Here is a 21,103-nt window from a genome sequence, read left to right as displayed (position 1 = left end):
TTTGCCGCGTTCGCCCTTTGTCGCGCGGAGGCGAGAGAAAAGCACTCCCGGAAACGTAATAAAGCACCTGTGCATCTGTTACCCCGGCGGCTCGCTCGCAGCCCGCAATTTCTCGTCCTACCCGCCGCTCCGGCGACTCCCACGGCTCCTCAGCCTAAGCAAACACTCGACGACCCTTGCAGATTGCTTACCGGCGAGTTGCATCGTCTTGCCTCGGACGTTTTGCGTGCCCGCCCGCCGGCAAATTAAGGCCCGGCCGTGTTTGCCCAACCCTTCTTCCCGCTGTTCCGCCCTTGCTCCCACGCACCGGGCTTTTGATCACCTTTCGCCGTCCTGGATGGATCATTACGCTCCATCTAGACGAGCCTGCATGCTCCGACAACTTTTTTAGTCGGGCTGTACCAGGTAGGGGACATGTGGCATTGTGTCCAGATGTGATTAATGTAAATAAATTATTATTGACATTTTTATATCGGCAATATTGTCCCAAAAACCATTGCTGATCAAGTATGGTTCTTATACAGCGGAGAATTTCAAAGGTACTTGAAAAGACAGCCTCAAAATAAAATACTTTCAGGATTTGGATTATCAAACTATACTGTTTCATTTCACGATTTAAGTTGTCCAAATAAAACATTTATTTCCTGCTTTAGCCGTGAATTATTAAACTAGATTATTTCATGTACTGAAATTCTGTATTCTCCTCGAGGTGCTATTTTATTTAAATTTTGAGGAATTAATTTTTTAAAATGGTATTTTAAATATTTTCTTTACAAATATTACTCAGCCCTGGTTGCAATTCCTTAAAACCTGATCTCGCGAACAAAAAGTATTTCTCTCGTAAGCGAAGGGTTTTCCGGGCCACTGTTCTCGTCCTTAGAGGGTGCAGAATACATTTTCGAAGGCTATTCACCTACTTCGAGGACATCGTGTGTAAAATAAAATATCGCCTTTCGGGAGATCAGGCGACGCGGCCGCGGGATCGACGAATATTCCGAGCATGATTGCGCCACTGTCACCGAGACCCCGGGGCCAATTGAAATTCACCGGCGCAGCTCGAGAAACGAAAGAACGAGCCGCTCCTGGAGAGCGTTTACCACCGTCATAATCCGCGACGGCGGCGCTACTAATCTTCCGGTTGGAGTGCGACCGCGGAAACTTCGGCCGCCGTGCCGGAAAAGTTCGAATCCCGTGCGGGGAAGGCTCGCGTCGCGAATAAATCGCGAAAGATATACGGAATAACTTCTTATTGCGAGTCGGCCGGCCGCTCCCCCGTAAATCTTGCTTCCCTTGTCATCGCTAATTCGGCCCGGAGCCCCCCCTTCAGCCCCACGGCCGATCCCCGTCGACCCTCTGCCGTTCGCTGCCATCGATAGGCGACCGAGAAACTTCCAACGAACCCGGTCGGACAGAAAATCCCATGTAATTCCGGCGTTTTCACGGCGCCCGCACCCGTTCCTTTGTCGGGCTCCGGGATTTTCCAATAAGCGAGGCTGAACTTTCAATTGTTATCCTTTCTGCGTTCATTATTGATTCGCCGGCTGCCGTGAGGCGCTGTCTCGGCATGCACACGCATCCCAGATTCGTCTATTCACTCGCCTTTGTCGCGTCCGTGGAAAAAGTTCATCTCCGGACGCGCGAGATATACGAGTTCGACCGGTTGACGCCAGGGGCGCGTCATCGGTCTTGACGGCGCTAACTGGCTCACGGTCGTCGAGTTTTTTCGCGGCATATTTTTGGTAGGTCGTTTTATATCGCTTCTGCAACGTCCTTATGGTTCACTTCGGAAGGGAAGCATACCTAAACAATCGTTTACAATTGGTTTGCTATGAAACTCGCTGCGAGAAAATGTGGATTTTAAAGGAAATAAAAACCCGAGTTGTACAGAATTTTTTTATACAAGAAAGTGGAAGAAAATATGTTTTCTTAAGTATCACGAAACAATTTGTTCACTCGTAATAAACTTTAAAAAAATAATCACAACAGCGCCAACATTTCATTAATATGTTCCAACTTGTGCACCTTTCTGTCTTCAGTTATTTAAGCATTTTTTTCACAGCATTGCCGATCGAATGAAAAATTTCTAATAAAATATTAAACTGTACGATTATGAATCACCTTTCGAGGTAGATGGGTAAGAGTAAACGAATCGCTTTCCAACGATGCGTCGACACTTTGCAGAGGAAAAGAATAGCCGAGTCGATTGTATTCTCCTCGAAATAGCACGAGGGAACAGCGTCTGCAACGTTTAGCGCGCGCGCGAATGGCAAATGTTCTCGAAGCAGCTGCAAATTAATCGATCGATGGCCGACACAAAAGACGGAAGCATTGAGAGGGCAAGAGGCCGTAGGACGGTGCGCGAGGCTTTCAATTGAATTTTTTCCCGCTAAACGGTGCAGGAGCGATGTGCGCGGACGGAAAATCGATCGGCGGCGTGCTCTCGCGTATTATCAAACAAAAATCTGGCGATCGGCCGGCGGTGCTCGATGCCCATTTTCCGGGGAAAAGCCGTAATGGAGTTTCGGCGTCCGCCGCCATTGTTTCGCAGTTTTATAAGCCGGCGAGAGTGCCGGAGGAACGTTCTCTGGCTCCGCGAACGATTTTACACAATGCCGCGGAGACGAGGTCAGGATATCCGCAAACGAAACTTTGCTGCTCCGACGTTCGCTGTCCTCAAAAGTAGCCGATCGCCGATTCCGAGCCGGCGCACAGTCGTTCTCTTACGGACGAAACCGAACGAGTAACTGGACGGTTTTTATCCCGCATGTTTCTCCAAGACGTGGGAACAATGAGCAAATAATTTCTGCGCTGCAAAAGCTAATAGAAAACCGTTCCGCCGACGGAGTGCAAAAGATGGTGTTTTACGATTAAATATACGATAGGTGCAGCGAGATTCGATTTTAACTGTTTAGCTACCATGTCACTGTTATATGGCTAATTAAATTATTTGCTTAGGTTCCATTATGAATATTTATGCTATTGTATCTTCCAAATCAACGATGTGTAAGAATGTCGGAGAAGTAATTCTATGTTACACGATTTAATTACTCAATTTTAATTTCATCAAACAATAATGTCTAAATTTATGCAAAATTTATGCAAACTTGTTAAATAAAGTACTTTAGACTTATGCAATTTTTGAGACCGATGGCGTGGAAGCGAACGTGTCAGACGACGCAGAAGTAAGTTTTTAACCGACTGACGCCAGGGCGGTGTCATCGGTCGTTACGGTGTCAGCACTTTCACCACCGTCATTAATCTTTACGTCACGCGTTGCATAACCCGTTTAACTATTTTTCTGCAACGTCTTCGCGGTCCAATACGAGAGAGAACCGCGTTAAAAATATTGTTTTTTCACGTTGCAACTGAAGAAGAAAGCTATTTTCGTCGCTGTTAGTTTGCTTCGTGTAAGGACTTCGCGGTCTAATAAGAGAGCGGGGAATTCGAGGAACGTCACTTAGGCATGCCGCACAGGACCGGCCGGAATTATTATAATATAAATGACAAACGTCAAGAGGGATCGTCGCCGCATGGCTGAGAGGGCTCGCCGTATATTTATAGCCGGGTAATGCAGATCCGTATCCATTTCTCGCGACGTCTCCCAGTGACGAACGAGACCGTCAGGGAACGTACAGCTATTTGATTACTATCCCGTGATTGATCCCTTCGCCTAGATAACTCGGCCCGCGTCGAGCTTAACGCCAGATATTGTTTAAATGAATTATCAACCGGTCGGAGGTCCTTGAACCGCGCACGGCTCGCGGCTGGGTTATCTTCGATCGAATTCCCGCCGTAAAATCCGCGCGTCTTCGAATTCATGAGAATTACATATGCTCCCCCGAGACTTCCAGCGAGCTACCACGGAATGCCTAACCCCTTTGCAGCGATTATAAATTTATTTCGATACGAAGATGGGTAAAATAATGTTCAGATTTTCAGTAACGCTGAACGTTCCATTCCTTAACCCTTTGCACTCGAAGCCATTTACGCTCATGTTATGCACATGAAATTAAACCTTGCGACACATACAACGATTACATTTTTAACAATAACTTTTTAAACATAAGTTGGTTCGACGCTGTAATTATTAACTTGATACAGGAAATAACTTACATCGACTATAATGTTAATGTAACTTTAAACTAAACGAATCGTTTACGAATGAACATTGCGCCGATCTCGCACGTTAGCCGTGACAATGCGATAAATAAGAGAACAATCGATTCGTCGTCCCCTCCGAATGGGAATGCCCCATTAAGTCGCCTTTCCGCTAACGAATTGTCTCGTTCCGGAGATCCTTGGATATCTGGTCGGTGTCCGAGAGAGCCCCGTGCCCGTTGCGACCAATCGAGTCCGGGTAAAAGAGCCGGAAAATCTCGAAGAGCTACCTTACCCCGGGTAGCCTAATCCCCGGTGGCCAGCTCCGATTAATCAGAGTCCTGTTGCTTTTTTTCCTTTCAGTTGCCGCGTAACCTTGGCACGATTGGTGGCGAAAACGGGCGGTGTGGCGTGGCGTGGCGAGGCGAGGCGAGGCGTGGCGTGGCGGGCGAGTTTGAGCAGGTGTCACTCGGTACGGCAGAGTAAACCTACCCCATATGATGAACAACGAGGACAGGCCTGCGCGCGAAGTGGTGCAGCGACCACTTAGACGTCGTCGTCAGCCTAGGATACGAAATCAGGAACCGATCGAGGACGAGTTCGAACAACAGCAAGCCGGGAGACGACCGCCGCCGCGCCTACGTTCCCTGAACAACGACGTCAAGTCGTTCGTCACATTTTATAATACGACGCCGCGCCCGGTGGTACTGTATTGGATCGATTACCGTGGCTGGGCGATCAGGTACGGCACCCTGTGGAGATACGACCATTTGGACGTCAACACGTTCGTCACCCATCCGTGGATCTTCGCCGACAAGTATTCGGGGGACAGGTAGGACAAAAGGGACGCCGGATCCCTCTTATTTTTCCGCGACGAGCTATCGAAACCGGTGTCCTACTATTCTCGTTCGATCGAGAACGATCGAGCGCGATCAACGAGTGGTCGGAAGAATCCCTGTCGTCGTTCTCGTTCCACCGGCCGATTTGTCCGCGGCTCGATTTCGTGAAGGAGCCGGGCGGAGAAAGAGCTGGAAACCTCACGCTTATCCACGAATTCGCTGCTAATCGTCATTGGCTGGTGGTTGGCTGGCGAGGGTGTCGGCCGCGTGACGCTCCGACTCGATTGATTCTCTGATTGGCAGAGGTCCGGCAGAGGCCTTGGGTCGCCGGTAAATGTTCTTCCCGCTGTGATTCCGCTGTTCCGTTTGGCCTCTCTTCTTCTATTTCCTTGTTACGCGATCGAATCTTTGAGCGCGCCGACTTCTTCGATTCCAGCGCGAACCAACGTGCTGTAGTTCCTTCGCTTTCTCCGCTCGACGCGGTCCAGAGCCGGCCAGGTCGATGAATTAGCTGTTCGCACGAAAATTTTGGCGACCTTATCTTTAGACTTTGTTATTAACCCCTTGCCATACCATTTTCTTTACAATTATTATGATTAGAATTTTTTCGATCGCACTAATTTCTAAGAGGATTAGCTCTTATTTGTCCTTAATACTGTTCCTAATAGGACCAGATAATTTTTGTCTTTCGTATTATCTTATCTATATATTATTATATCTTTATTTACTTCCATTTCTAGACAGAAAAATTCATTTTGATTTCGATTTAGAAGATATTAATAATTTATTAATTTAGTAGATCTTGCGTGGAATCTTTATCACGAGTCTGACTCATTGATATAGTGCAAGGGGTTAACACGTTCCGAGCCTAGCTGTATTTAGTCGACTCTTGATACTAGTCAATTGAAGCTTTAAAAATCAATATGTTTATTTATCAATTATTGTCGACATAACTGTGAAGCAGACTTATCATGAATCTATTCTTTTTGTGGAAATTATTTCTTCGATTCTAACTTGTCATAAAATATTTTTTTAACGCATTGAATAGTTAATTAAGCGTGTACCACCAGTGGTACGCGTGGCACGGAATGTGTTAAAAATGGATAAGAGGGGTTCGATGTATCGTCGAGATAGTAGGTCATCGATCTGGCCCATCGAGCGACGTTGGCAAAAGCGAGTTTCGAGGACGGGGATTCGATCTTCGGCGTGGACGATGGTAGGATCGATTGGGATTTTCAGGTTCGTGGTGAATCACAAGGAAGTGTACTTCCCGACGGCGAACCGGCCGGATCGGGGCAACAGGACAGTTGTTACGATCACAATACCGATCTATAGGCTACAAGATGTGGCCCTCAGGGTGATCGCGCCGCTTCTAAAACACACACACCAAGCCTACAAGCTCGACATTCCCAAGGTGCTCCAGTACGAGGTGGCGATCAGGGTGGTGAAAGAGACCATATACAGAAGAGACCCGTCTTAAAACGTTATAAGTGATACTTATTTTCTGTATTATTAAAGATTTCCATATACATTTATGGTTATAAATATAATGACTAAGGCATTACCAGATATTTCGAATTTATTTTCTGTCTCCATTCGCACGTATCGTTCAATGATTTTTATACTCCCAGACAGCCTTCGAATTTTTCACGAAGTCTTGCGCAGCTTTTACTTTATTATTCGAACGCGTGTAATATATTCAGTTATATTATAGAAAAACGGAAAGTAATCACCTTCACATAATCTATCGACTTAACCTTTACCGTAAAATAAAGTGTGAACGAGTAAACATCGTCGCTAAAAATCACGGCAGTGAATACGACGTTGATAAATACTAATAAATGAGATAAACGGAAAATATAAAAGTTATTTGAAACAGTGAAGTAATATAGGGTACCAAGTACCCTGTATTAAACGAGAAGTTGCATCTTTAAATATTGAAAAATAAATCCGAGACTCGCGTATATGTGCCGCGACAGTGAAAGTGTTAATAAAGGATCCGAACAGCGGCGAAAATAATATATCCTTATTGTCTCGATCGGTGAAGTTCCAAGTTCCCGGGAGTTTTTTCTACGGTGGTACCGGGGGGGTTGGTCGGCGCCGGTGGATCCCTGGGAGGATCGCAGGGATTTCACTGAAGAAATTTCGACGGAAAATCGCTGCGGCTCGTCGGTAATCCGGCCTCGTTTCCGCAATTCGTAAGTAGAGTTTCCAAGTTATTAAAGCGATTCCTGTGCCCCTTCGTACCCCCCCCCCCCCCCCCCCCCCCCCGCGGGTCCTCGGGTCTCCCAGTAATGAACCATGCGAGTCCGAGCTATCCGGGGGAAAACTTTCGTTCGGCACGCCTTCCGCCTAGTCAGGCGCATACGTGCGTTGATTAACCATTAACCGAGTTAAATATAACCTCTCCGTCGCCGAATGCGCCGGCATAAACCACGAGCCCGTATGCTCGGGTCTGCTTGGATGTTCCCCTTAAAAAGTATCGCGGAATCAGCCGAGCATCGGTTTTACATTTTATAGGAAAACCATCCGAAGCATGCAGTTCTCCGAGAAGCCATTACTTTATTAAAACATTATCTTTTTAATTTTTTTACGACCGACAGCTGCATACCAAATGTTAAACCATTATCGCATTCACAGGTTTTGTCTTTAAGTCGAGGCACTTTTCCTGGGTTTATTGCCTGCTACGTTCAAATTTGCAAAACATGGGGTTGTTGGGATCTACGTCACCATGAGGTCCGGGCCTTTTGATTTCCCCTTCCACCTCACCAGCAACCAATCCGTGTTCGCGACTTCTTGCCCAAAAGATTTAAAAAGGGTAGAGAATTTTGCAAGTTTAAGCATTCCTGATTTTCCGCCGTATTACTCGAAACACAACGAGCACTCGACATTTCATACAAATCAGAAAAGTTATAGCAAACGTTATTTCTTAAGTGTTATTTTCAGTGAAGAGTCTACTCTTCGTTTCCTTAAAATCAAATCATTTATTTAACACTTTACCGACCTATAAATCGACTTTTACTCCCGATTGATAGTCTGCGCATCGGTTGTCATGATAATTAATAATTTTATATCAATAATAGGTATCAAATTATTAATTAATAATATTGAAGCATACTATGGTACAGTCTACCACATTTATGTCAATAATAGGTATCAATGTAGTAGACTGTACCATAGTATGCTTCAATATTATTACACAATTCTTTTAGATATTAAATATCTTTCGCAATTAATAAAATAAAATCAAAATAGAGACGAGATTTTAACATTGAGCTAAATTTTCACGACCGGTCGGTAAAGTGTTAATATCCCGCTCACTTGGAAAAGTCATTGGGAATCGGCGTGATTTCGATCCTAACGTGTGTACGCGAAATATTGGAAACTCTCCAACGGAGATCCACCCTGGTCATATCCCCTCGAAAACGCTGCCCCCTGGACTCGCCAATGTCTTTTCTCGCCGGAAACTTTATCGCCATTGATCAAACGAAGAAACCACCGCTCCCCTATTTCGAGCAAGAGGCGTCGATTTCGAGGAAGATCGATCGTCGTCGAGATATCTTGTGTGCCAGCTGATCCGAGAAGCCGCGGTGTTTTCTCGTTAGAACTTTGCCATTGAAACACAATGGGATTACAATAATGCAAGGCTGAGTGTTATGGTCGGGGAACGTGGAAGTTCGGGAACCGTTTCAAACAGTTCCATGGTCGGTCCTAACTGAAAAAGTTACGAACGAAAGATCTCGTAACTGTTACAAGGTACGTTGGTTCTGTAACAGTTATTTTTCGGTTCACGTTTACTGCTTCCTTTGGGCATGAAAAACAGGGACCAGTACCGAAATGTAAAATTAATATTTTTATATTAGGCTGTAATATTGTACTGGTAGTTTTATAGTTAAGATTGATGAGCTTCGTGAACGTGTTACTTAAGATTTATCGTTTTATTATCGTCTGTCGTCACATCGAGAGGAAAATCGAAAAATAACAGTATTTATTTCGATTGTGATATTTTGATCTTTACGCGAAATAAAAATTGTTCAAGTTAATTGTAAAGAATACAAGTAAGACAAAAAGGTATGTTCGTCTTTTAACCCTTCCCATTCGAGTGGTGACTCTGAGGCACTGCTAAAATTGTTACAGCACGTTCCAAAATAATTTTTATATTACGAAAAATTAGATTTCAAGAATTATTAAAAGTATAACTGTTGTCGCATGAGTTACAAGAATCAATTTCATATGCATAAAATACATTTTGTAATATAATATGGAAATGCTATATGTCAGAAAAGTTATTCTAGAATTCCAGTTAAAATGGCTTCGAGTGGAAAGAGTTAATAATGATAACAAGTCGGAATGAAAGAAACAACATCCTTAAATTATTAAGGATTCCATAATTATTATACTAGCCTTATAAATACAATGCTAGCATCATTTCGACATCCCTCGGACCGTTTTAACATAAAATAAAATAAGTTGGAATGATACTGTTAAATATAATATAAGATCGCAACGATTTCTGAACCCCTTGCACTGCAATAACAAGTCAGACTAGTGGTGAAGATTTTATGCAAGCTCCACTAAATATGAATATTATTCATTTCTTCTAAATCAAAATAAAATTGAATTCTATTATTAACCCTTTGCACTATGATTCCATCCACTGTGCATTGATTAACACTTATTTGTCGTTAATATTTTCCTTAATAAGACAATTCTTTTATTATCTTCATATGCGTTCGTTTTCAGACATTGCTAACAGAAGAATAAATTTGATTATGATTGAAAATAAATTAATAATATTCGCGTATCTAGCAGATCTCGCATGAAATTTGTATCACGAGTCTGACTCGTTGTTATAGCGCAAGGGGTTAAATTATAGAAACGGAAGTAAGTAAAGGCAATACGAGAAACAAAAATGATCTGATCCTACGAGAAAAATTATGAAGTACGAACGAGTGCTGATCGTCACAGCGTGAAAAGAGCGACAGCGCAAGGGGTTAATCCCTCGGTCGATCCGCAAAAACGGGTCAAAATTTCCGTACGAATTCCGCGACGTCGATCGTGTTCCCCTATCAAAACGCGGGCGAACGAATGGTTACGGTGACGCGGAAAGACACGGGATCCCCCCCAGTCGCGTCGGCGTGTAACACAAGAGAATCGCGTTACAATCGTTCGCCCCGGTCACCGCATTCTTCCGTGTCCCGGCCGCCCGCAATTACACTTCCGACTTCCCAATATTCGTCCGGCCGGCGAGCGCGATAAAAGCGCGATCCGGAATTATTTCCCTCGAGCGGATCCGGCCGAGAGTCGGAATCGCGGCGCGGATCGAACGGCCGTGTTGCCGTGTGCCGGCGGTGGTGGCCGGCCGTTGAAATGCCGGGCGCGACGCACACCGGCGGTCGACAACGTCCGCGCCCGTAATTCATTAGACGCGCGCCAATACGCAGAGATAACGAGCAACCGCGATCTCGCGCGACTCACAATTATTTACGGACCCGGAATACCAATATAAACGGCCGACTGCCCGCGCAATTATTCTCCGTGGCACACACCCCCCCGAGAGAGAGAGAAAAAAATGCCCTTTATACGCCGCCATAATTCCACGGGGCGGTTCGTTTAAGGGTGAACAGTTGAATATCTCGGCGGGAGTCGAAGTCGCGGAAAGAACGGTGCTAACGAAAGTTGTTTAGTAGGAAGGGGCTCGTCGGGAATTGTTAACAGTTTTTATTTTTTATGGGCGCGGGAGCGAATGGTATCTCGATTTTTAAACGTGATTTTTTCAAACGGATTGGTGTGGTTTTTATATTTTTTTATTCTGCTGACAGGTAGACAAATCTGAAAAGGTACTGCACGATACGATTCAGAGGACCTATTAATAACGTGCGATAACATGCAATTGTATTGTAGTCGAATTGATTCTATTCGTAGTGTCAATTTTTAAGGATTTATTTGTAATGTAATATTGTCGTTTATCGTCTTGATTTAGTCGAATTCTTTAAACGACTAAATCGTCTCTATATTGAATGTTTCTTCTTTTATCTGTAACAATTACATTTTGCCTCTCGTCGAGACAACAAATTATTTAGACACTTTCCCTTCGAATTTAGAGCATCGTTCAACAGTCGATACTTCATCCAAAGATTTAAAACTGTCCAAAAAAATATTTCAGAAGAATTAGATCAATTTCTTTAAAAGTCAATTCGGCAAACGTTGCAAAACCTTGGTTCTACAAGCGTAGAATGATGTTTCCCGCTGTTAGAATTGCAAGGATTGCCGGAGGAGTAGATTTTTCTGGTTACAGGCGAGAGATCGCGTAATTAGCATCGTAGCGCAACATAGTTGCCGGTGAAAGCGTTAAACAGACCAGGGGAATTCTATGGAATTTCGCAATGGCCGCACATTTGAGCCCGGCGATTTCTCCTTTGTCGAGGACGAGCCACGACAGAGATCGACATCGATCCGTCGACCTCGATCCGGAGATTTTCCGCGTTTTCTCTTCTCTCTCTCTCTCCCTCTCTCTCTCTCTCCCTCTCTTCCTCTGTTCGGCCGCGATCGGTCACGGCATATACACGAATCACGAGGGTCGTTTTCGCGTGCAAATACCGCGAATTGGAGGCTCCATCAATATTATACCGATAAATGTTTGAACATCATCCGTGATTACGCAATGTAAGCCGTCCGAAGCCCGGCTAAACAGCCAGACCAAAAGGCTTGAGACATTTACGGGCGAATATTGTTGCTCGCAGTTTAAACGATCCGATTTCTTCGAAAATATGCTTCGCGCGGTGCTAGTGCCCGGCATTAATATTATTTATGACACGGACGAGCCTATTTTTGAGTTTTTAGGACTTTTGGCTACCATCTAGCATGCAATTTAGATTTAAATTACTTTCTTCTGCCGAGAGAACGCATACTTTATTGCTTAACTTTAGGATTTCGCTTCTCCCGGCCTCGATAGTCAAGACGTAGCATAAAAAAAGGAAAGTTCCGAAGGGTAAGTCCCATGTTAGTTTAAAACGGTGGCCAGTTATAATCACACCTGGAGGAATTTCTCGTCTTTGTTAAAATATCGCTGTCGCCCCCACCTTCCATATACCAGCAACTTCCCAAAATTGGTTATTGCCAAAATCATGGAAAACGAATCAGCGAGTATTAGAAATGCGCGAGAGGGGTAGCAGTTTACCTCGAAAGTTGGAACTTTTTTTTTTAGAACGTCAGAGTTGGAATAGAATTCGAGGACCTCGGACCTCCAAAGGAAAGGTGTAAATAGTACGAGGCTAAATATATAACTTTTTTTCGCCACTAAATTCAGGTCCTCCATTTAATACAGTCATGTAATCCACACATGTAACGTCACAATTCGTCGCTATTGCTGACGACGCCGTGACGTGTTTAATCGTTAAGAACTATGCGAGACGAAAAGCGATTTTACGCGTTCGAAAATGAGCGCGAAACGGAGCATGGCATTTCTTTTTATCGCGACATTAAATATCGCTAATCGGTCGGGGGGTTAGGCTCGGCTTCGTCTCTCGCTCCGTTCGGACCAATTAAATCTCATTCATAATCTCGTATTTTAAACGATGGGGGCGCTCGGGGGCGTTCTCCGGTTTTCAATTTGAAGATTAGAATCCATTTCCGGCGGGATAATACGAGCGGGAGATCTCAGTTTAACGATTCGAATCAGCCGAGGAGAATATTTCAACGAAAATCAACGGAGAACGGATAGAGACGGCCGGTATAATTCGGAGGTATAATAACAATTAAATTCGGCGAAGACTCGGCGGGTTATTCAGGGTGGTGGGGGAATCGATATCCTCCGTAGAAATTTTAATGGTGTCGATATCGGATGTTAACAGGAAGCTTTGTTATCGATTCAAGGTTTACCCGGGGCGAGAGACCGACCGACGAGATTGCGGCGGCAACGTCAGATTTCCATGGAGAGTCCCGGATAATCGAGTCCCCCGACCGATTCTATGCCGCTGAAAAATCAAGACCCCCTCGCGTCGCGACGGCTCGTTTTTTCTCGGCGGGCCGTTTCGTCGGTGGCGCTCCTAACGAGATCGGGACCGTCGTCGTCGTCGTCGTCGTCGTCGCCGTGGAGATTCCTCTGTCGAACGCGACTCGAACAATAGAAAGCAGGAAGCGGCGGCCAGCAGAGAATTGCTGACGATGATTCAGACTCGTCTACGGGCCATTCACGCGGACGATGGTCAATTAAATGCACGGCGAATGGAGTCCGGTTAGTACCTCGTTAATCTAACCCGATCCTAATGGATCTTAAACGCGCCGCGAAATGTCACATTGTGGCGGAGATACGGCGGGACCAGCTGCCGAGAATCTTGCCGGCTTAATATTTCGGCCACCCCCCCTCCCGATCGGGCTCGGCTGATCGAGCCGCCCATTACTCCGAATGGCACCCTTTCCGCGGCGATTCACTCAACCGGATCCCCTTTCATAGTAACTTCGAGCACCGCAGTTCGTGGACCGCGAGTTTTCGACCGACCGCCGTCCCTTAAACGACCCCGCGCCGTATTGTCTCCAAGAAATATTTATCCGAGATGATTATCCGAATGAGTAATTTTTCGTCGGGTTTATTACCCATCGGAAATTATTCTGTATGAATTAATATGTTTAGCACTCATAAATCGTTATATTTATCTGTTCGAATTAATATTTTAGCGACCGGTAGCCTATAAATTGGTTTTTCTCCTCGATCGGTAACCTGTGAATCGGTTGCCATAGTAACCCTTAATTTGTTATCTATTATTGAGATATATGTGTTAAATTGTACTACAAGCTTCGATATTGTTATATAAATTTTTAAATATTATAAGCTTATTATTATAAGTTTCGATATTATTAAATAAATTTTTAAATATTAAATACCTTTCGCGATTAATAAGATAAATAAAATCAAAATAGAAACGAAAATTTTTACGACCGGGTGATAAAGTGTTAATTATTAGAATAGACGGTCGATACGAAAATGACAGAGGCTAATGCAAAAGGGGGAGGAGACTAATAGACAAGGTCGGGGTCAAGAGCCATTGGGGCGGGGCTAATACAAAAGGAAGCATTAGCCAAATATCAAGCCTTGGTCAAATACTAAGGGCTAGTTATTATTCTTATTATTGCTATTATAATTTAATTTATCTGAAAATGACTTTAAGGTAAAATGGGAACATTTACGAGAACAGTTCGATTCTCGCGAAAAATTCTTCGCATGCATTTCTCTGCACTGTGCCACTGTTTCTTTCGTACCTCATTCGCGGTGCTGCACAGATTTCGTTGATAAAAGCGCAAATCGCGGAAACCTACGCAGCAATTGCTCCATTTCCCTCCACAGGTTCTCGGAACGCCGCGACATCGCGTGTCTCGTCGCCGGGCACGGAACGCCAACGCAGAACTCGATTACAATGGGCGAAACGAGCGGATAAATAGGACGCGGTCACATAAAACTGCCTTTTGTAATCGTATAATGACACTCGATGCACGCCACTTTCTCTTCTCTCTCTCTCTCCCCTCTCCCCCCCTGCATCTCTTCCGGCACAAATTGTTACGAATCGCCGATCCGGACGAAAATCACCTTTGCGGCCATAGGTGTTGACCGAGTTCGCCGCGCTTTCACGCGAGTCGATAATCAGTCACTGCATTGGCTCGCCTTTAAATTGCTTCATTTAACCGCGCGCGCCACGATTTATTGCTACGAGATTCTCGACTTAGACGGCGATTGGACGTTTCTTCGCCCTTGACACTTTAATCGCGAGCGAGCTCTTGATTTTTCGATGGAAAATCGCGGACGAGGATTATTTCTTGTGTAGACGCGTTCTGAAAATTAGATGAAGAAGGAAAGAAGGAAATAAAAAAGAAATACAAATTTTTAAATAACACGATTTTAAAATACACTAATATATATTAAAATACACCAATGTACCAATGAGAAAACAGTGGTATAGTCACTTAACTCTTTGAACTGGAGTGGTGACTGAGGTACAACGAAAATTCTTATATCATGTTCTAAAATAATTTTTATATTATCAAAATTCGGATTTAAGAAATTGTTAAAAGCGTAACTGTTGTACGAACCATGAGACTCAATTATTATATGCACTATGGAAACTATAATTATATGCACAAAATGCACTTTATCGTACAAAAAGAAAAAAAATGAGTCGGAAAAGTTGTCTTAGAGTTATAGATAAAATAGCTTCGAGTGCAAAGAGTTGAATATAATATCTTTCATAAATACAAATGTAGTGCTAACAGATGTGAAATTGCCTTATTATCATATAAAACAAATTTGATCAAGTTTCTGAGTTATTATTGAAGCTAAAAATAAGTCAAGCCTTCTTAATAGTTAAAAATTTAATATTTCTTCTTAGAAAACATCATTTCAGGCGCTTTCATTGTTCCCTGCAAAGCCTCTCGAATTGTTGCGAAGAGGGTTCATCGTATGGCTGTCGATAAACTTCTAATTTCTGTCTTGTAATACCCGCCGCGAGTTATCGGAGAAAATCAGCATCAACCGTGGGGAACGGGTGTAAATTACACTGGATGATTGTTGTCCAGCCAGTGCCGTCGATTGGTAATACTGTGCGCCGCCGGTACAACGTCGGTTGAATAGTTCTCGGCCACGAATGAAACGCGAGAGTCGGTCGAATGCGAGCGGGCTAAACACGCGAAAATGGACGGAACGGAAGAGAGAGATGAATCTGCGGGCGGCAGGAAGCGTGGCTCGCGAAACCCCGTGGCATTCGTGAAACCCCCGGCCCATTGTTTATCGCGCGTGCCATCCGTTTTAATACCCCGTTATAATTACGTACGAATGAAAAGCCGATGGTCTCGCAGTCTTTGACGCGCGTTATTTCGACATCGGGGGACTGGCCTCGTCGCCCCACCACCACCCCCTCTCCGTGCACTCCCCGCGCCGCCACCGTTTCCGTTGCAAATTGTTGCAAAACGACCGTGAACCCTGCTGTAGTAATTAGTCGTCGGCTTGGGCCAACGCTATCGCGTGCACCCGTAATAAATAATGCGATCCGTGTGGAGGTAAATTATGCGGTCGAGATCTCCATCTAATGTTGGGTCAACCGATTCGCGGCTTCTAACCCTGAAACGGTCGCGTGGGGTGATCGACACCCTAACCGTTTGTTTTATATAATTGACGTTTCTTTATTCTATTAATATCCTAAATATTCTATTCTATTAAACATAACCTTGACATAGCCATTTATTTTTTACAATTAACGTTTCTTTATTTTATTAATATCCTAAATATTATATTCTATTAAACATAACCTTGACATAGCCATTTATTTTATACAATTAACGTTTCTTTATTTTATTGATATCCTAAATATTATATTCTACGTAACGTTGACATAACCATTTGTTTTATACAATTGACGTTCTTTTATTCTTTAGATAAATGTTAAGTGATGTCAGTTAGCTGTAAATAATTGCATTAGTTGCTGATTGATAACAGATATTAAATAAATATTAGCATATTTTGAGCTTGTTGCATTAGTTTAGAAATACAGATGAAATTTATAAAATATTGGAAGATTAGATTAAATTACAAGATATATGTTGCTTCATTTATGTAATAGATTTTATTTGAATTTAGTTGTGAGAATAAATTTTACGAATGGATCTTTCTTATTTGTAATTGTGTTCTACGAGCAGTTGAGAAAGTTAGTAAGATAATGGACCGCGAATTTGATGTATTTATAATTAAATTTTATAATCGATTGATCATTTAGCACATAGTAATTTGATCATTTTTTAAGTTTTATGATCAACACTGAGAAGACGCTACGAGAATTAAGGAATATCATTGTACTATCATCTACTCATTCCAAACAAGAATATATATACTGTTCTATCTAAAATACTCTTCTACTCATCTCTAACCAATAAAATACACTTCTATTTCATTTCGATTTCTAACAATTGTCACAGAAAATTATATACAACAATACCAGAAGAAAGTTTTCTCATTAACCACGTGTCTAGGCTTAACCCTTTCGGTACGAGCACTCTGTCCGTCATGACACTCTCGCTGTACGAGGCCCCGCGCCGAAAATTGCCGCCGCACATGACGAGTCCTCCTTTATAAGAAAATATTTCCTAAGCGTTAAAGAAAAACTGTGCTTAATAAAACGACATTTTTAAAGAAAAGTGTTGCTTGTAACTTAAGAGATATTCAGAGGTACTTATATAAAATATTAAGATTTATTTATATAAAATTTTATTATTTATACTGGTCATCGCACGTGCGCCGGATATATCCGGCACTCGTACCGAAAGGGTTAAATGCCTAAACATCGATCACGACAGACTACAGAGATACCTTTTTAACTTACAAGAATGGAATAAAGTTCATGCCCACCCTGTTCTTACTAAAAATCTCGAAAGTGCCGAACGTCGTATCGTCAAACAGCGAAAGAGCCCGCGTTTCAGAGTCCGTCGATGTTTGCAGTAGACAGAAAAACCTCGTCGCCTTTCGTCCGAAGAAGGAACCCACTCTGCCCGTCCGAGCCGCGACATAATTCGCGCACCGAATAAATGTTAATCACCAATTACCTCCTCAACCCGCCCACAACCCCCGCCCAAGTCTTCTTGCTCGACTTTTTTTCGTTCGCCGAGGCGTGTCCATGGGAACTTTCGTTTCCACTTTCTCGTGACCGCGGCCTCCCCGGCATGAATAAAAGATCGCGGCGGCTTCGGCGGCGAATCGAGGGGCTGTAATCGCGATACCGTTCCACGGGATGTGGAAAGCCTGATACCCCGGATATCGCGAGGATGAGATTATTAACCGGAATTCGGGATGGAGTGTCTTGCGCGAGTTCTGTTGACTCTGCAAACTATTGGGACGCCGCGCGGCCTGCGCGAACGCCGGGATTCAGGCTGGCAGTGTTGAAATGAGACGTTCGCTGTTTTCTTAACGATATACCGAGCTCTCTCTGCGTGTAACGTGCGCGCGATCGTAATACCAGCGAGATGTCTTGTGTTTTCACTTCCGGGGCACTGCCGGTTCCAAATTCGCAATTAATTCTGATCGCCGGGTTCCGTGGCTGTTGGACTTTTATTTCAGAACGGAATCGTGGTCTGCGATGGTTTCTCTTCGCCCGATTGTTAGCTGTCAGGTGTGATATTCCGTTCTTTTAATTGGGAAGAAGTGAGTGTCGTAAGTAACTGTGCACGGGAGTAATACGAAGTTTCTCTTCTAAGAAATTGCTGCTATTAGAGGCTCTTAGAATCGGAAATGAAATAACAATGTGCGATCTCTGTTAATAACTTTAATGAGTTGAGTCGATAAGATTCTTTCAGTGTTTCCACAGTGTCTTTTATATTTCACCTACTCAATTTTATCGTAAATGCATGATACTGCATAGGAAATGATATACAAGAGTTCTAACACGATTAATGTATTTGTTGACCTTTTAACAAATTATTGCTAGCTTAAGGATCTTACACGAAACACAATTTTCTGAGTCAATAATCAAAGATAGAAACGGTACAGAAATTAATTTTATTTTTAAATAATCATTGTAACATTTCAAAGTGTGTCTTAAATATTTTTAAACATTGTAAATAAATTATTATCACCATTAATTAACGAAATCTTTTCATGATAATTTTGGTCGATTCAATAGTGTTCGAAGTGCAAACAATTCTGCATAAAGCTACTGCAATTCCCGCTTTATTTTCCCCGCCGTTCGAAAGCGAACTTCACAAATGCAACTTCGGTGCATCTGCACTTGCAATAATGGTGCACCATGGTAACAGACAGGTTGCATTTACGGCGATCTTGAGCAAGGGATCCGGCGCGAGGCATCTGGAAGCGGTCGCGTCCGGCGGGCCGCAATTTACTGTTCAGCCAGGATTTATGCGTGTAATCGTTTGTAAATACATTTGCCCGTCGGTTTATTGAAAATTGATTGTTCGTCGAGCGGAGCGCGGGCCTCTGCCCGTCTCCCCTGTCCACCCCTGCGCGCCTTTGATTCATTTCATTCGAATCGCTTTACCCCCGCGGACCGCCGTAATACGATAAATAAACCGCGATAAATATTCCTGTCAAAATGCTAATCGCGTGTTTCTAGGATCTCGTTGTCTCCGCAACGCGGCGTATGAATCAATCCCCGCCGCATGATTGATTGCGATTTGATTGCTTTGGAAGCCACTGTGTTGCCTACAAATTGGCTGAGCGGCGGAGCGACGATGGTTTTTTTTTTCGACGGTGACAGTATCATCGGCCTGATACTGAAAGCAATTATTGACCGGCATAATCGTCTGAAAATTTTTTGGAAAATCGTGGACGTTTACGCGCGTTTTCATCGAACGCGCGGGCAGTCGTTGAGTTTTTAAGAGTATAATCGTGTGATTATACGTGTACGGAATGATATTGCCTTTTAGAAAGACTTTTTTAATAGGAAATAAATGAGTAGATTTCCTAATTGATATATAATAACACGTTATAATATATTGTAGTAGATTATGCAACATTATATATTATATTAAAACATGTACTATATTATAATTCATTATAATACATTATGATACATTAGAATACATTATAATTCATTGGAATTCATTATAATGCATTATAATACATCGCAACACATTAAAATTCATTATAATACATTACAATACATTACAATACATTATAATTCATTGGAATTCATTATAATGCATTATAATACATCGCAATACATTAAAATTCATTATAATACATTATAATACATTACAATACATTACAATACATTATAATACATTACAATACATTACAATACATTATAATTCATTATAATACATTAAAATATATTGTAATACATTTAAATACATTAAAATATATTATAATACATTTAAGAGCATTAAAATACATAGTAATATATTATCATTTATCATTATACATTACAAGAAATTATAATACATTACAATGAAATTGTCTAAACGTCTAAATTAATTTGGTCTTGTCATTCTTACAAAACGACAAATATCTATCACATTTAGTATTCACTTGTATCAGCATTAATTCCTATAACTCTGAGCATTTAAAAAAAAATCACGAAAATGTTTAAATGCGTGAATCGAACAAATCAATCATTGTACTTCGACCAAAAGATCGTGCAATTAATTGCACAGTTCTATCGATAAAAGAAGCGTCAATACATGTAATAAATAATATCGTATCAATATTTTTTAGAAAATTGCGTTAAACTGCGAGCGTTTTGCTCGAACGATACGGTCATTCGTCAACTTTGCAAAGTACAATCCCGCCATTAGGGAAAAAAGCTCATCCGATATAAAATAAGGTAAATCCATTGATCAAGATAATCGTCCGAGAGCTTTTAGACAAAAAAATCGTAGAAACGTTCCACGCGTACGAATCGAACGATCCTTCGAAATTTAAAAAAATACGGTCGCGGGATTAACCGCGACGCAGCGGCAATTTGAAAGACAACACAGCGTTGTTCCACGGTCGGTCTAACCCGCGGCCGCGTTCTCAGGAAAATTGCGAAAATTCGAGCGGGCGAGCCGACCGATGTCCGACGAATTAAACGAAGCTGTCGTTCGGACGGTTCGAGCTTCGAAAAATACGATCAGGCCATCGCGGGAGGGGGAAAGCCGAGCTTCCGGCGGAAGCTGCGACCGCGGCGTCGTTTATGTCGCGTCGCATCGCGCGTATCACGCGATTAAACGCGAGTCGCCCCCGTTTTAGTATTTATAACCCGGAAGCGTCGACGAGCGGCCTTCACGCCGATAAAATATCCAGATTATCGGTATACGGGAGTTGGGGGAGAGGGGAGAGGGAGAAAAATAAAGAAAAATCGTGTTAGCCGGGCGATAGACGCGGTAGACGCAGGGGCGGACAGAAGGGTGTGCAACAAATTTATTTGCCGCCGATCCCGATCGAACGATTCGACGCGACTGCCGTTCCGACGGCCGCTAATTAAATCGTCGACGGTGCTTCTTTCCACGCGCGGAATTTCAATTTTGCATTAATTGCACGGCTGTCGGGCGCCGACTTGGCATTCCGCTCGCCCGTTGTTCGCTCGCGCACGCATTCTAGCGACTAGATACGCGTCTTCGGATGCAGCGGATACGTCTTCGTCGCGCGCTCCTTTCGAGGAATTGTTTCATCAAAGGACACGGTGACGATTACG

At 43.1% G+C, this 21,103-nt stretch overlaps 2 protein-coding genes across 2 annotated transcripts in view; both read left to right on the top strand.

The window, feature by feature from the left end:
• The window catches only part of LOC144476678 (von Hippel-Lindau disease tumor suppressor-like), a 42,719-nt gene extending 36,223 nt beyond the window's left edge, over positions 1 to 6,496 (top strand). The window contains exons 2-3 of the mRNA XM_078193791.1: positions 4,462 to 4,930; positions 6,177 to 6,496. Coding sequence (XP_078049917.1) covers positions 4,596 to 4,930; positions 6,177 to 6,417 — 576 coding nt within the window. The 5' untranslated portion in view covers positions 4,462 to 4,595 and the 3' untranslated portion in view covers positions 6,418 to 6,496. The remainder of the gene's footprint in view (positions 1 to 4,461; positions 4,931 to 6,176) is intronic.
• The window catches only part of Ph4alphaefb (prolyl 4-hydroxylase subunit alpha-1), a 375,522-nt gene that overhangs the window by 36,217 nt on the left and 318,202 nt on the right, over positions 1 to 21,103 (top strand). The gene's annotated exons all lie outside the window — the stretch shown is intronic.

The sequence above is a fragment of the Augochlora pura genome, chromosome 11 (genome assembly GCF_028453695.1).
Source record: "Augochlora pura isolate Apur16 chromosome 11, APUR_v2.2.1, whole genome shotgun sequence".
Lineage (NCBI taxonomy): Eukaryota > Metazoa > Arthropoda > Insecta > Hymenoptera > Halictidae > Augochlora > Augochlora pura.
Note: the sequence above shows the minus strand (reverse complement) of the source record. Positions and strands in the feature narration are given on the sequence as shown.